Here is a 16,877-nt window from a genome sequence, read left to right on the forward strand (position 1 = left end):
ATGCTATGAAAACATCACAAGGAGACAGCCGCCCGGGTTGGTTCTCTGCTCGCATGTGAGTCCCTTCCCCCCAGCTTGCAGCTTTTCCCACAACTGCTTTTGAGGGTCCACTCTTGAATTACTGGGGTACAATTTTAAGGTTGAGCCGTTCAGAAACAAAAGGTTCTCTTCACCCATCTCTGGGAGCATTTCATCTCTAAGAACAGAGGCCCTTTCCTTCCCTGGGAGCAAAGGGTCCTCCTCATATTCATCTCTAGGACTATCTCTGGGAGCATCTCTAGGAACTGAGGTCTTCCCATTTCCATGTGGAGTAAGAGTCCTCATCGCTTCCACCTCTCCCTGTTAAAACTTCTCATCAAATTACAGCTGCTTCAGCATCTGCCTATCTCAGCACAGGTGCTTTTGCTCACAAGTACAAGTTGAACACTCCACCCCCCATATCTTCGTGAAATTACAACGGGTACTCTGATATATCATAGCTTTACAACAGAATTTCAGCTTTAAGCATCTCCTCTTTGTCCTCCCTCAGGTTTTCAGCTCTTCACAGCACTAAAAGGGTTAATCTCACCTCGGCCTTGCAGCTGGAATTTCGCTTATTGCTGTTGGTCACATGATCTTTGCCGGACAGCAAGGCAGCTTCAGCTGAATCTTGGCCACAGTGGAGTGGGGGAGCCGGGCCGCTCCATCCGCACACAGCAGGGCTGTGGGGAGGTTCCGTGGGTGGAACAGGGCCCATCGGCTCCAGGATGGCCGTGGCTCCCATACAGGGCCCCGCAGCCACCTGTCCCAGTGCCGGAAACGAGAGAGAGCTCTGATTGGGGTTTGTCTATTCTTAAGTGTGGATCACAGAGGTGGTCAGAATTTAAGTGGCTTAAAAAATTGTCCGTATTCAAACTGGCCAGCTGATAGGTTCTGTCAGGTCACAGAGGAGCTGTAAGCACCCCTTTGCAAGAACATCACTTCCGAGACTGTGCTTGGCTAACCCATGACACCAGGTATGTGCTTAGGCTTCACCATCACATACAGAGGGAAAATAGGAGACACCAGATATCAGATTCATTCTCATTCTTCATCCTTAGAGATATTAAAAAGAAATCTGGACATGATCCTGAATAGGGGACTTGGACAAGATAACCAGAGTATTCACAAAGGAATTACAGTGCCCACCATTCTTATACCATTACGTGCAGTTGTGCAGCTGTACCACAACAGCAGCAAAGTTTGGCAGGTTAAAGTTGTTGGAGGTTCAGCCATGAAATATGACCCTGAAATTGTAGCTGGAAACCAAGGTACAGGCTGGCAAAAGGGATGCAGAGCATCTCGTTTGATCACCCTGATCTTATTTTTCCCTAAACTACTTTTTTCTTCTACTATAGTCACATCCCTTTTAGAACCAGGGCAGTACACCTGGTTCTAGTTCATTCAGTTTCACCTTAATTTTCCTTTGTGCAACTGCACTAAAATTCAGTAGCATTACACAAGGGTCAGTCACTTTTTTTTTATATTAAGTTCTAAACTACCTCCTTATTTATGCTGTTAGGTCTTGATCTGTTGAAGAGCCATCAAAACAGATTACAACATAACCACATAAATTAGGAATGTCATTTGCCAATGGTTTCCTGTTTTGTTGTTGTTTTTAAATAGGAAACCAACTAAATCCTAGGAATTACAGTCAGCTGCAAAACAATTGCAACCATTACTGAACCAGCTAAAAGCAGTTCAACGCTGTATCTTATAAAATATTACCAAGTCCAGAGACCTACAAATAAAACAGGCTCATAAAACTAACTACAATTATAATGTGGCTTATAGAGCATGGATAAATACAAAAGAAATGATAAAAATCTTCAATTGATAAGGTAGTTTAAAAGCTATTTGTAGGATGTAGTGTATAACAAGAAAGCAAAACCAAAATATGCCAGGTAAAATATTTCTAACATTTTATATACTTTTATATGTATGTTTTAGATTTATTATTTTATATTGTTTTCTTTGTTTCTTATATAATAACTTATCAAGATATTTGGGTTGATGCAAAGATATACATCCAGTTCTCCATGAGAAGATTCTCCATAACTTGGTATATAAAAGCTTTTCAAACAGTAATTGATTTATTAAAAAAAATAGCCAGAGTCTGAGTGTGACTTGGTTTTAGTGGACAAGAACCTACCAGATCACACCTTTCATTCACAACTAGACATAAAAGCCTGATTTTACAGTAATAGGGAAATGGGCCTCAATTTCTCTAAATCCTTGGTATTCTTTGTTGTAATTGCTGAACAGCTGCTCAGATTGCTGAATCTGCATTTCAGAGAGCACATCACACTGAAAGCACATAGAGATAGAATAATCTGTTAGCTCAAATTACTTGCTTCTACAAGTCTGTTTCTATGCAGTCTATTTTTCACTGTGTAACTTTGCCCTTTGCCATTTCAAATTATTTTAGTAATGAAACTTGTGTTATTTAGCCCAGGAAACCAACATGTAATTTGACAGATACCAACACTTTTAGAAAATTACCCTGACTTAACATAGATAAATATAAGTAAACAAAGTGGGTAGAAGAAAGCTTTACCTCTCTACACAACTCCTATTAGTACCCTTTCCTGAGTGAAGTAAATGGTAAAAAAGGTTTCTAGTGCCTATGGACGTAATGAAAAAATATTACTGCCAGAAAAACCTTATGCATTTAAAATTATATAAGTAAGTATATACTAAGTATACCAGTTAGGACTGGTAGATATTCATCTATTTCTATGTATTCCTACAAAATAACATACTCTGTGCTGGTGTCTATTTCAAACTATATGCAATGGGCATCACTTAAGTGGTATCAAATTATTTCTTGGCTTCTTCTGATGTTTTACCACTTTGTAAATTATTCAGCCAGAAGTGTGCTCTACGTTTCCTTTTTGCCTGCAGGGCAACTTTACTATTTTGAAATTAGCCCTGTGTGACTGTTCTTTGGTGTACTGGTCCTCTTTCCCTTTTCATTTGTACCCAAGTAACCCTGGTGTTTTGTTTTCTTGTGTTAGAACAACCTCACGATCTGGTCTTCCATTCAAAGATGGGCATGAAAGACTGGTTTGGCAGCCTGGCACGGGAGCTCTCCTTGTACACTCTCTGTCCTCTATACACACGTTTGAAAGGATCTATTGATCCGTTCATTGGAAGGAAGAGAAATGTGGAATGCTGGGAAGACAGATAATATATAAAACATTATTTACTTCTAAAATTTTGTGGATGTCCTGTACTTGAAGAATAATTTGTTGTTACAAGCCTAGAGGTGTACGCTTTTATACGAATTGTGCCTTTTTAGAAATTATCTAGATAGATAGATGAATTAGTAGCTCACTACATAAACACTAAGCTGAGGACATGGTCCCAAGTAAGGGCCCTATGTTTGTTGAAGCTCTTTTAACTAAATGTATTTGCTAAAAGATGAGAGGGGAAGAGGCCATGCACATTTTTCTGAGAATCCAGCCAAGTCTCTCTAGTATAATCCAATGATTTCACTTCCTTCTTTTGACCACTTTGCCAACTTAATGGAGACAGCTCTGGTCTGAGCTACAGAATAAATGAGAGAGTATTCAAACTCCCCTGAGAACCTCTATTCCACCTCTGGCCTGCTTCCAGTACAGCAGTAATTGTACAATTATAGCAGCATTATATATAGAAAATTAACATGAGTTCTTAAGTCGTTCAACAACAGCTAAGCATAATTATTTACACTGCAGTCAGAATTTCTGAAAGGAAAAAAACTCCAGGCTTTTAGGGAAGGAAAATTGTACCAATTACTGGCCTAGTATCCCTTTTTAAAGTAATATTGATGTATTTGAAAAGAAGAATTTTTTTGGAACTTCTTTACCCTGCAACACGAGCTCTCGTGCTGCAATCATTCTGCACGCACTCACTTCAGGAAGCAGAGGGAGCTGTCTGATGGCAATTACAGTTCTCACTGCCAGGGAGCCAGGTCACAATTACCAATCTGGGATTTAACATCCTATCTTCCAAAAAGACAGGCCTCTTGATATGCTTGGGAAGACAGAAGAAGATGCATCGCATTATACTGTAAGATAAAGCTGGTATTTAATTTATACCTACAGGACAATTACATTTGCTATGACTGTGTAAAAACAGTAACAGCTACTCACTGATATGGGGTATTTACAGCAGGGAAGCTAAACTTGATTCTTTTGTAGTGGGAAAAAACCCCACACCTCTTCTTGAAAAATATGTAGATTAATTGAAGAGCCATGATGATCAAAACAGTATGAAGAAATATAGTACCCCTGAAACATAATACAGTCAGGTACAAGTAATATACTTTTAAAGCGTAACCCAGGTAAGTGAACACACCAAATTATTGTAGCAGCATATCTACTTAAATTAAAATGATGAGTTATTAAGAGTCACGGTTACAATGAATTAATAAAAGTCTTTTTTTCCCACAAATAGGAAATCCTGCTGTAATCAAAACAACTGTGGTTCCTTGGTGCAGCACGGTTAAACCCAGCATATGGAGATCTCATCCCACTGCCCAGTGAAGCTGTACTCCTTGAGATGATCAAGAGCTGTGCTAGTGTGTTTAGTGATGGCCAGTGCTGTGCATGTGGCAGGAGAGTGAATCACCTAAAGGAGACAGTCAATAACGGCCTTGTCTTCAGAGGGTGCTCACAGCCAGACAATGCAACAAGGAACCATAAAAATCTTCAAACTAATGGAAATAAAGACTTTATCTAGTGGTAAGACTGGCTGTATGCCCACAAGAACAAATGTTAGTCTTACCCTGCAGGCAACCTTCCCAAAAGTAAAGGAAGAAGCTTAATTGAGATTAATGGCCTTTTTTGCTGAGGCCCATGGGAAGTCCTGATAAGGCAGTATGTTAAACTGTGAATGTAATTTATAATATACGCAATCTTTAGAAGATATAAATAGCATATGACACTGAATGAGAAATGTCTTATGCCTTTCTCACTTCGCTTTTTCACCTTTTGAGTTTAAAGCTAGCATTCACGTTTCTATTTTTTGGAAGGCCAACAAGCCTGCTTTATACACCAGCATAATTGTCACTTAATGATGTCACACCAAGCAGACACTGCTTCAAACCAGCTTACATTGTGGTCACAGATGATAGACTTCTGTAAATCTAAGCGAAAGTAATTGTACTTACATTTTTTGATTTTGCTTGTAGTGACTTTTTTTCTAGGTTTCTAGGTTAAACTTAAACTTAGTTTTTCTCTGTTTCCTATCACCTGCATTGATCTTATGTATTTGTGCTCACACAGTCATGACACAACACCTTTCCACAAAAAACAAGGCCAAAAATTTTCATACAGTAATTCCTGCATCAAACCAACTGTTCTTAGTTAAACCAGATTGGTATCCTGTTAAAAAGTATGTAATTTGAGAATTTCACATGATAGAGATTTAATCATTTATATAAATATCCAACACACACACATACTTTCAAAAGTAAGGGAAAATAATTTACTATTTCCTTCCCTATACACTTGCTTAATATTATACTTCAACTGTCCTGAAAAGTCCTACACAAAACAGTCATTATCATGCAAAACCTGATTTTTTCTGATACTTACTGAGTATGTAAAGGCATGAACATGTTCTTCTCATTTATACCAAGAAATATAAATACACTAGCAAATATGCATATCTATTATACTTATACAATCCGAAATAATTACATTCAGATGCTGAACAGAGTACCTTATAAATAGCAGAAATAACTCAAGATCTGTAAAATTTTATCTTCAGATTTTTCTTTTGTCATCACTACTAAACAATGTTCCATTTTTCCTCAGTAGATAGATCTACTAAAGCAGAGAACCAGAACTTTTCTCTTTTTTAAACAGGTCTACTTAAAATCATCTCCTTCCATCTTACCTTCTCTTCTAACCAAAACTTTAATTGCAAAAGTCTGATTCTTTCAAATGTTCTAATGACGCACAAATCCTTCTGTGTTTTGCAGCCATCCTTTCTTTTATTCTTTGTTTTTGGACAAAGCTTGCATCTTCTCATTTCCTCTTCACTTAGTTGCTATTCTTGAGTGAACAGCACTCTCAATTCATGTATCATCACCCTCAGCATAACTGGCACAACTTGCAAATCAGAAAATTCTACAGAAGAAATTCGGGCAGGTGTAATTCTGTTGACCACAGAGAGCTATACTAACTACAAACAGTCTTGTTGTGGTCCTAACATTTTACTGAAGAGTCTGTGCATAAGCTGAATATTCCTTAACACTCACACCATACAATCATCTTCCATAATTTTTATTGCTTTACATTATGGCATTTGTATGCTACACTAACTGACTTAATAAGTTTCTTTGCATGTATTTTTCTCATGACTAGTTTGCTTCATAAAATATTTAACTTGGAAATAAAACTGTTCTTAAAAAAACTCATCCTACTTGAAAGACGTTCATCCTACCCTAAAGCAATCAAAATCAAATTCCCTATATACTGTTAAAATCAATGACAGTTCTATGGATAATGCATAGAGCAGCAATTAATCAGAATTTGTCTAGATCATGAAAAAGAGAATTTTACACTTTTATGAATTCAAAATGTACTCTTATTTTTCAATATATTTGGTATTTAAAAAAACCCCTAAAATTATTTTATCCCCCACAAGAGAATGGTGGGTTACCCCAAAATATGGTCTAGAATTGAAGATTTTAAAGCACATTTTTCGTATTATACACAGTACTAATGTCTCCGCAATCTTGTCCAAACTGACCAAGGTTCTGTGCTTGTGGTTCTTCCTCAGTCTCGGTTGGTACAAGCTCACATTCAATCCACAATTAAAATTACATAGTTGCCTTAGCATTTGCCTTACTATTTTTAACGTGAGGGATAATGTTGCATGGGTTTTGTCTCGTATTCTTAGGAAAACAAAAGATCTCACAAAAATTATATAAGACAAATTAGGCATTTTAAAGACCAACTTTTATTGAAAAATTAAAACTGCATTGCGTAACTTCTTTATAACTTCAACATTTCTTAAACCACAAAACAGAGATTCTGTTTAGAAAATCTCTTCATATTTATCACCATTCAAAAAACAGATTATGAGCTAACTCCATGATGATTTTAAAATTCTGGATTATTCCCAAGGCCCCTGTTTCTGGCTGTCTGCCATGAATTGTATAATCCATGTTCTCTAAAAATTACCTTTAGTAACACAATCAGAATTTTTCTCGTTCAAAATCAACAGCTGCTCTTAATTTTTATCCAGTGGTCAGTCTTTTCCAAATAAATTATATCAGTTAATAAGCACTGCAGCTACCTGTTCAGCTAAGATCTTGCCTATTGTTTAATTGATTTGAATTCACCCATGCAAAGTTACAGCGATTGTCCATGTGATTTTAAAGGCAAAATTGCTACCTTAGACTATGTTTTAAACCTCAGAAAAACAAAGTTGCTCACCTGAAATTAAAACATTTTTCATTAGTCAATACTCCTGTATATCCATACATCCTAATCTCTCACAGTCAATAGTATATGGATTAAAAAGAATGAAAGTTCCAGATAAGCATTAGTCTGAGAAGCTGTGGCACATTTCTCAGATGGAAATGACCTAACAAGAAAATAGATGAATTTTCTCACGAATGACTATAACTGCTCAGTTAAAATCAGCTAACCAAGTCAGAAATTGATATGAGCATGGTGCCTGTTAAATGCAGTATATGTAATAGGAAAACACCCCAGAATCTGATATTAGAATTAAAAGCTTTGCAAAAATCTGATTGCGGTCATCTCTGTCAAGACACAACACTGCAGAAAAGCAAGATAAATGCAGAGGGTAGGAAGATAAATTTAAGCCCTCTGTCTTTAGAGACAATACCTATGCATTAACTGTCTCGCTTCCAAAACAAGTAGGAGGAGCTCCATTGTTCCCACCTAGCTGCAAACCATCAATGGCAATAGGAAGAACTTCTGATGCTTTTGACCTTCAAAACACAAGATACTCCATTAAATGAAGAAGCAGAAATTTTAGTGAGCAAAACATTGTATACGCACCGAAGAGCTCTAGATCTGTTTCTCACTACGCCACAGAACTGTCAGGGGCTTGCTGCACGAATGCCAGTAAGCTGTATTATGGTCTTTCCTACAGCTTCATGATCAGGATGAAGATGATTCTCCTCACCTAGTTTATATGCTTCAAGGAAATTTAACTTCTTGGATACATTATTATTAGAATATTGAGATGGAAATCTGGATACAAGGTTTACAAGGTTGAAGTATTAAGGTTAGAGGATTGAGGGATAGTTAGAGCTTTAGTAATACTGTTACTGACAAGGGAGGTGGAGGAAACCAGCAATTCCGACCTAAGAATTGGTGGAAATAAAAGAACCATGGTGCTTGGGTGAAAGACATAAAATCCTCTAGTGAAGCTAAGTCCCCAGTTATATACCTTTGGATTAATTATATTAGTTCATATTGTTTCTCATAAACAAAAAGGACTGACAGAAATTTTTCAGTCTTCCGTAGCTGCCCTTTGAATAAAGTAAAACTGACTGAGACCAGATTTCAGACAGAAGTCTGAAATAAAAATGTGACATGTGCTTCTTCAAAACAAACTTCTTTCTGTACTCTTAGAACATCTATCAATGAGAGGTCTTCTAGTTTTGATGAATAGCTGGTATCTATAAAGAATGGCATTTAATATTACGTAAGTTAGTACTGAAATCAATGTTCATGCCAACTACTTCTGTACTGCAGGCCTCAGGTCATACACCATGGATGTTTACATCAGGAAATTCAAGTATTGAATACATAGTAATACTATAGGGTTATAATTAAGGAAGACAGGTTTAAGATCAAGAAAGTAAGAAACCAACTAGACTGTTCTGAGGAAAAAAATCTAATGAAAGAAATACTGTATTGGTAAGATTACTAGGGGGTTTAATGATATAAAGTAACAATGCAGATCTATTTTGAAAGTCATACTCATGAATCTAAAGGTCAGTGACAAAGTTACAAAAATTTTTAGATTCAACTCAACTTGAGGAAAATATTTTACAGAAGGTTATGAAAGAGGAATAAGCAAGAGTGCTATGAAAAGCTGGAAAGGCTGTGCTATACAATATAGCATTTACCGTAACTGCATCTTTCTTTTCCCTGTACTAACACAGCCAAAAATGTGAGACATCATCCTCAAAAGACAACCAGTGGGACCTGCAGGATGGAAATCTCTCTTGCCTGTAGGTGTCCTTCCACAGGACTGATAGGGGCCAGAGAGACTGCAAAAACTGCACAGCATGACTGTATTTCACTGAAAATGTCTAAAATAATTCAATTTTATTACTGAGGTGGAGGGGCGGGAAAAAAAGCAATTAATTACTGACTTGCACAGAATCATGTATGAAAACACTTGAAATTAGCATATTTCATTTATCACCATGACACTAACTCAGTGAACAGAGGATTATTGAATCTCCATTTTGTTCCACTATTCTGTTTCCAGTATGGACTTTTCCACTCAGTAGTGTTGATTATCTAATGATTAAAATTGATCAAGCTGCAGATGAATCTGGTACCTATCCTCTGAAAAGCCTAACCAGTTGAAACTATTGGGACAAGCCAGCTGTATTAAAGGATACTGAGATTACTTTTGGTTTTATTTATTTTATAAGCTCCAAACAGATAGTGAATTCCATTTCACTAAAAGAATGATGCTGGTTAAAACTCCCACAGAATTTAGTTAAAATGGTCACAGAGGTCAGTCCTGAAATAAAACTCAAAACCAGGGGTCTTGGTTAGCAATTAATATTCACTAGAAAAGCATTCAGAATACTGAACAGACAGTCTGACATTACAACAAATAAAACTGAAACTTCTAATAATTCTAATAGATTAAAGGGATCTCATAATTTCATAGTCTATACACGATGTTAGAATTCCTTATCTTCAGTAAAATTATCTGTAAGTTATTACTTTAAGGGCACCAGGATTTAAATGAAAGTGTCAACTAATATTTTCGTATTTTTTCTTTGGCTCACAAAGACACGAAAATACCATAAACATTATTTAGAACTTCAATAATATATAAATAGGTTACATTACAAACAGAAGAAAATACAAGACAACTCTTCAGCATGGTAAATCTCTGCATATAAATAAGCAAATATTTCAGATACCTACAATTCAACAGTTATCTTGCTGTAAAACTATTACATTTAAATCCTTTTACACAAAGTCATTTAACAATAATATACACAATCTACACAAATTAACCTCTAAAAATACAGCAATAATATACCTGTTACAATGATTCTGCTACTGTCATCCCCTGATTTAACACTAAAGGGCAAGTACAACTATTTTACTCAAAGGTGCTCTTACAGATTTTTTTTGTATGTGAGAAAAGCACCAACAATAAGATCTAATACTGTTATACATTTTCTTCAGCTCCTAAGAATCTACATTTTAGAAATGTTTCTATGTGTCTATTTCTGTCTGGCAGAAAAACTTGTAGCACATTGTCCACATCAAAGTAGTTGAAAGAAAAGTTAATTTTCTTAAAGTGGAAAACATGCTGTGGTTTAGATCTAAGTTTATAACCACTTTATATATATATATGTATATATATATATATATATGTATGTATGTATATAATTATATATATTTGTTTATACTGTACATATATACTGTGTAGAGTTCTTAATTTGCTATTTTAATACTTATTAATTTTCTGCTGTCTACAATAAACGAGGCCAATGTAAGAGTCAATAGTACTTCAAGATAATACATTTTCCCTCAATAATATGATCTACCAATACATATATATTTCAGTAGCCTATAGTTGTTTTGTTTAAGGATGTCTTAGGAGGTTGGAACTTACAGAAAGAGAATTTCCTTAAAATGTGTTCTGCAGAACTGGGTAAAAAAATAGCCAGTGCTGGAAAACAGTGAATTAGAGAAACAAATAATTCAATCACTACAGCTCCTGCCCCAATCTCTCAATTTCCTCAATGAGAAAGTCAATGTCAGACTTAGTAGCTGCTGGGTTTGAGATGACCATTCGGAAGAAGTTGACTTTATCACCCTGAGGCTGATATCCAACCATGGTGGTACCTGACTCCATCATCAATGCCTTGATTTTTGGTGCCACCTTTACCATTAGGAAAAAAAAGAGAGAGAGAGAGAGAGAGAGAGAGAGAGAAAGAGAGAAGAAGAAATTATTCTTTCCTTGTATGCCACAGCATTTCTTAATTTGGAAAAAATAAATTGACAGGCACTTGTTTTTCCATAACAAGCAAAAGCTTGAAAAACTAAATATGTAGGATTGGCTGTTTAAAGGAAAATTGACAACAATAATATCCGTCTTTTTGATTTACAGATTAATAGCACCTTAGGGTATTCACTATGTAGTAGTTTTATATATTAAATGCATATCTCATTTCTTTGTGCTGAAGATTTTGTCACAATTAAACATTTTCTGCTTCTGTACAAAAGTCCACTCCAGACCTTTTTGTGGGTAATGGATGTTTTCCTTGAGAATATTACATATTCTCAAAGCAATTTGTATGTGGGGACAACAATGGAAATTTTTCAATGAGGTCTATGTCATAAAGAATATTTTTTGTTAGCATAAGCCATGGAAACCTTCCAGTGGTTTTGCAGTATTGTGCATTTATGACAGTCTCCCTTCCTTGGTTTAATTTACAAGGAATAATGTTCTGACAGTCTTAATCTTTGGTATTGACTAAGCCCAGTTTTTCCATTCAGACCTTCATCGTCCTGCTCTACTCTCTGCCAGGCAAGGGCAGATGTCTGGCTCTGTTACTGTTTCATAGAATGCTTTATGATGTCCTTTAACATTTAACAGGGTCAAATTAAATATTTCGTCCCTCTTGCTGTTTCTTACCTCTATCTTCCTCTATTCTCTCTTTTTTTGGCAATTTCTTTATTTAACATGGGACTGGCTTGACCCAGGAATTTCTATTCTCTTCTATTCTCTTTCTCCATTGTGATGCAGTCATAAAATCCTCTACAAAATCTCCCAAATTTGCCCATTCTTCTCCTTTCCCTAACACACACTCACACACACACAAAAGAGCAATTACTTTTGACACCTATAAAATCATTCTTTTGTCTCTTGAATTTATTTTGTTCCACTTCTGTCTAAAACACTACTACAAAATTGATGTATTTTTCTTCTCTCGAGTCCTAAGTAACATAATATCTTTTCTGGTGATGCTTCTATGATGCCTTAACTTCCCTCTTCCCACTTCAAATAAATTTATCCCAAAGTCCTCCAAAGGGTATTCATTTTCACTGAAATGCATTCATGCATTGGCATTTAAAATCAAAATAAATACCTGAGAAGGAACTTAGAGGTTTTCACATCCTTTACCTGTCCAAGCATTTTTAAATAATTACCCTTCTGTTTCTCTTGCTGATAAGCTGTCCTACCCAAAGAAGACTGCAAGTCTGTAGGCCTAGCTACTTTCTGAAGGCTCCTAACACTTGTAAGCACAAAAGTGATCCAAACCAAAGGATAACTGAATATGTTCGGAATCTGGTTCCATAGGGAAAACATTACTACAGCATCAATATAAATAGAAGACAAAAGTGAACAAATATCAAGGTCACAAAAAGCAATGGAGAACTGATGTCTCCAAATTTGGAATATGTGTCAACACATAGATGTATTATTTTAATGAATAATAAATTTTGAGTTGGAAGAGTAGACTATCTTTTTACATTTAACCAAAAATACTTACCCTGTGCAACTTTTCTCTTCTCTCATCAGAGTCTGGCATGCCCCTGAGACTTGGAGGAATATACCAAAAACATACATTTGTATGCTCTGGCTGCAAAAAGAACCAAACATACACATCAATTAAAAAACCAATACAGATCAGTCCCACACTAAATACTAGTCTGTAACATATTTTATCACAGACATGAAAGACAAAATATAGTATTAACTTTCCTAGTCCTGCATGTTAAATAGAAAGAAATGGATTGCAGTACTGCTGCTTGCCTCTGCTGCCTTAGCTTCCCTATAAATTGTCCCATTTACAATATTTAGGGCGTTAATGAAGTGCAAATGCTTGCACCTTTTTGCAGTTTCATGAGTAACGGTTTTTCAGGATCACAGCAAGGGCAACCCAATTTTCCTTTTCTTAGTAAATGGAGAAATGAAGTTTATACTATCACCCAAATGTTTATGTAGTGGCACTAGCAACAGAATATGCAGCCAAAATAGCAGATTCTCAGTTATGTACGTAATAATCTCAGCATGAGTAGGTTGCGTTAAGGTAATCTTCATGCCCTAAACTGAGAAGGTCTCTGCAGAAGAGGAGGAGATAAATCTGACATTTATGGTACAAAACCACATGTATTTGACAAAAAAACTGCCCAGATGCCAATAGTCATGTAGTTCTTTAGAAAATCAGAGCAGTTTTGCATAGCTGTCTTGAAGAACTGTGACAAGCATGAAGACAGATTTGGGTCATACGTACGTGAAATCAAACTTACCTCCCCTTCAAAAACCATCTCAAATTCTTCTCTGTTTTTTATTTTAGTATAGAGATATTCTGCCAGCTCCAGGCATTTATTGATCTGATTTTCAAATCCTACTGTACCCTGTTTTAATAAGAAAGTAAGTATTAATTAGATGGTAATTTTTTTCTGCTCCAATGCAATCACCTTTTCAGACAGGTTTCACTCTTAAATATTTTCAGGCAGAAAACATTTAGCAGTATTATTTCTTGTAACTTAAAAGTAGCATTAATCAACACTAAAAAAGTGGATAAAGATGGCTGAATTGTAAGTCACTATTTGGTTTTGTCTCATTTTAAGAGAATTTATTATGAAAATAACAAGTGCTTTCACTATTTTTAGTATATTATTTTAGGTCTATTGTGTTTTTTTCCAGTTTCCAAAAATATTATGGATATTAAGTCTTGGCTTCACAGCTGCTGCTGAAACACCAGAAACTTGGAATGGGAACTCACTTGAAAGGATAAGAATTGGGAAGTAATTTATTTCCTCTGAGCAGTTTGCAAGAAATGTGAATTTAAGTCAGGAAGTAAAAGCCTGCAATATGTTTACTAGAAGTCGCTTGCCTACCCACTGATATCTTGTCAAGATCATAATCCCAGAAAAAGTATATGAATGTTGATAATAAATAGCTGGGGTTTTTTTAAGTACACTTTGCACATGAATGAAAAAGCAAGTATTTTCTCCCAAAGTGAAAATTGTTTTATGATTTTGGAGTCTATCATTAGATTTAATATCAATTCTATATAAAAAATTAGGCTGTGGACAGGTTACCCAACTGAATTCCCATTTTGCCAGCAGAAGAGCAAGAATAATAGAAATGAGATGACTGCAGATAAAGCAATAAAAATGAAATGTGTTTTCTTGACTACATAAACCCTCATCTTGTGAACATGTAAGCCTGGACATAAACCCATGCTTAATTTCAGCCATCCAGGCATACCAGAGTAGTACCAGGCAATCAGCTGTGGAATTGTCACTTGGGCAAAGCTTCCTAGGAAAAGGCTTTGTTTTCCAAGTTGCTTATAAAATCTATGCATTGAAATATAATGATCAAAGGACCCTTGTAAGTAATCAAGGCTACTCTGCTGCTACTAAAAGTAGCATACTTTTCATAAAATACATATGCAAGTGTAGAGCATCACAGCAAGAGACCATTTTGGTACCCTGCCCTCAATGGTTTTTCTTCAGGACTCATCTAGTGACTTAAACTTTTCTTCTAATTGGCATCTGAATTTACTGACAGTTAGCACTGTTCTACAATTCACATAGATCTTCTCTGAGTTAATACGTGGATACTTGTGTGTTTAGAGATTGTAATTACACAAACATTTATGCTAAAATATTCTATTACATGACACTTAGAAATTAAATTAATTAATTTCTGGTTTTTGAGCTAAACTCTTGTTATTTACCTTTGCTTTCCACATCAACCAGAATTTAAAAATGTCCACATGTCGACCACACTGTATTGCCTTATCTCCAGTGTCATAGGAGACATCATACTGTTTGTCTGGCTGGAAGAGATAGCCTGCACACATTTGATTGCAGCCTTGAAGGATACCCTATAATGAAAAACACATACACTTGTATGACTTACCTGGCATATGTGCATTGAGAAAATGTATACATTAATAATGTATAAAAATGTATTTCAAACATGTACAGAAGAAATGTTCTTTGATGGGACATGTTACACTGACCTTGTTTTGTAAACCTGAGCCACAAAATTAAGTTCATAACCTAAGGTGGTTCTCTTAGAAGTCTCTGAGTAGTCATATGGTTTTACAGACACAAACACACTCCCCCTGAGAAAACATCCTCAGATTAATTTGGATACTTATTTTGTGATATTAGCTTTACCCACTTCAATTTGTAAGGCCCATGTTCTTAATGCTTAAATTTCTGATTTGTTAAATTACACACTAGAATGAAGCTGTGGTCTCTCAGTGCAACAGATGGCGACACAAAATGAAGTGAAAAAACTTAATTGAAGGTTTAAACTTTGTATGTTGTTCAGCTTTATGACACTTAACACTAGTGATAAGTGTAAGCACAAATGACATAAACTAGACATTTTTTGCTCATAAATAAATATGGTTTACAGACCAATAGAAATCTATGGACTACTGGTTAAAATGTCTGGTGGAAACACAGGAGAAAATTCCTGTATGTTAGGCAGCAGTCTAACACGTGACATTTCTAAAACAGTTTGCATTTCCTCTACAGCTTATTTGGGTTTTTTGCAAGAAACTTGAAGACACCAGTGTGTCTGATAAATACAAAAACACCTACCAAAGTTCTCATATAGAGATAAAAAAACTCTTGCCAAAATCCTGCGATAGTTGGCACAATAAGCATATATGCCACTAAACAAAGGCTCGTGCTTCCCTCCGATAGATGCATTTTACAAAGGGAAATAAATGCTGCAGTCCTAAATACAGAGATGGATCAACTGGAAGAGCAATGGCAGACCTAGGGCTGCAACTTATAACACTTCCATCCCAGTTCTATACACAGGGATTACTTCTTCAACTAAGCGCTTCTAGTAGCAATTGGCATACAAGAGATTAGTAGATGATATCATTAGTTCTATCCACAGATGATACGACTTTCATTTTTATAATTTAATAAAAATTTGTATTGCTTAGAAGAAACAAGACACTGGTTTTGCTTTCATTGATGACAACAAAGAATCTAGATGACAGCCCCAAAAATACAGAGTCATAATAAAAGCAGCATGTTTTCTTTTCAACAGAACTGAGAAACTTCTAAACCACTGTGTAAGGTGAAAAACTTGCTTCTTATTTAAGCAGTTTAGACTGTAACCAAGTACTAAGACTGAGGGTGTATGTTCGGTATATCATAGAAACAGTGGGGCAGGTGCTCCAATGAAGTACATTAGCATGGCTCTATTGTTGTTATTAGAACATGCACAGATCCAACAGGTGAGGATCTGACCCATGTTGTCTACAACTTTAACAAAAAATGCCGAAAACCCCAGGACAGATAAAACAACTTCCAAAACACAGTGTAAATCCACACAATTATTCCTTCCAAAAGAAGTTTTGAAATTAAACATATTTTGCATTACCCTCTTAAAATTAGGGCTTGATATTTACTATTTTTTTTAACGTTTAATTATTAAATATAAGGCAGACCTTCTCCCGGACAAGTATGGCAGAACATTGTAACAACACTCCCATCATCTTGTGTGGATTCCAAGTGACTGAGTTGGCTCTGCAAAAAAATTACACATTCAGATAGGTCTGGAAAACAGAAACTTAATCTGAAGCAGTCACCTTCATTTTCTGCTTTCAGCTGGAAATATATGGAGTT

General features: G+C 35.7%; 1 protein-coding gene across 1 annotated transcript in view; it reads right to left on the minus strand.

Annotated features, from left to right (window-relative positions):
- Nucleotides 1-6,949: 6,949 nt before the first annotated feature.
- The window catches only part of GAD1 (glutamate decarboxylase 1), a 39,210-nt gene continuing 29,282 nt past the window's right edge, over nt 6,950-16,877 (minus strand). Inside the window, exons 14-18 of the mRNA XM_048309838.1 lie at nt 16,700-16,778; nt 14,954-15,103; nt 13,515-13,622; nt 12,755-12,844; nt 6,950-11,139 (exon numbers count right to left, since the gene is read on the minus strand). Of these exons, the coding sequence (XP_048165795.1) occupies nt 10,966-11,139; nt 12,755-12,844; nt 13,515-13,622; nt 14,954-15,103; nt 16,700-16,778 (601 nt within the window). The 3' untranslated portion in view covers nt 6,950-10,965. The remainder of the gene's footprint in view (nt 11,140-12,754; nt 12,845-13,514; nt 13,623-14,953; nt 15,104-16,699; nt 16,779-16,877) is intronic.

Source organism: Corvus hawaiiensis, chromosome 7, assembly GCF_020740725.1.
Source record: "Corvus hawaiiensis isolate bCorHaw1 chromosome 7, bCorHaw1.pri.cur, whole genome shotgun sequence".
NCBI classification, from domain to species: domain Eukaryota; kingdom Metazoa; phylum Chordata; class Aves; order Passeriformes; family Corvidae; genus Corvus; species Corvus hawaiiensis.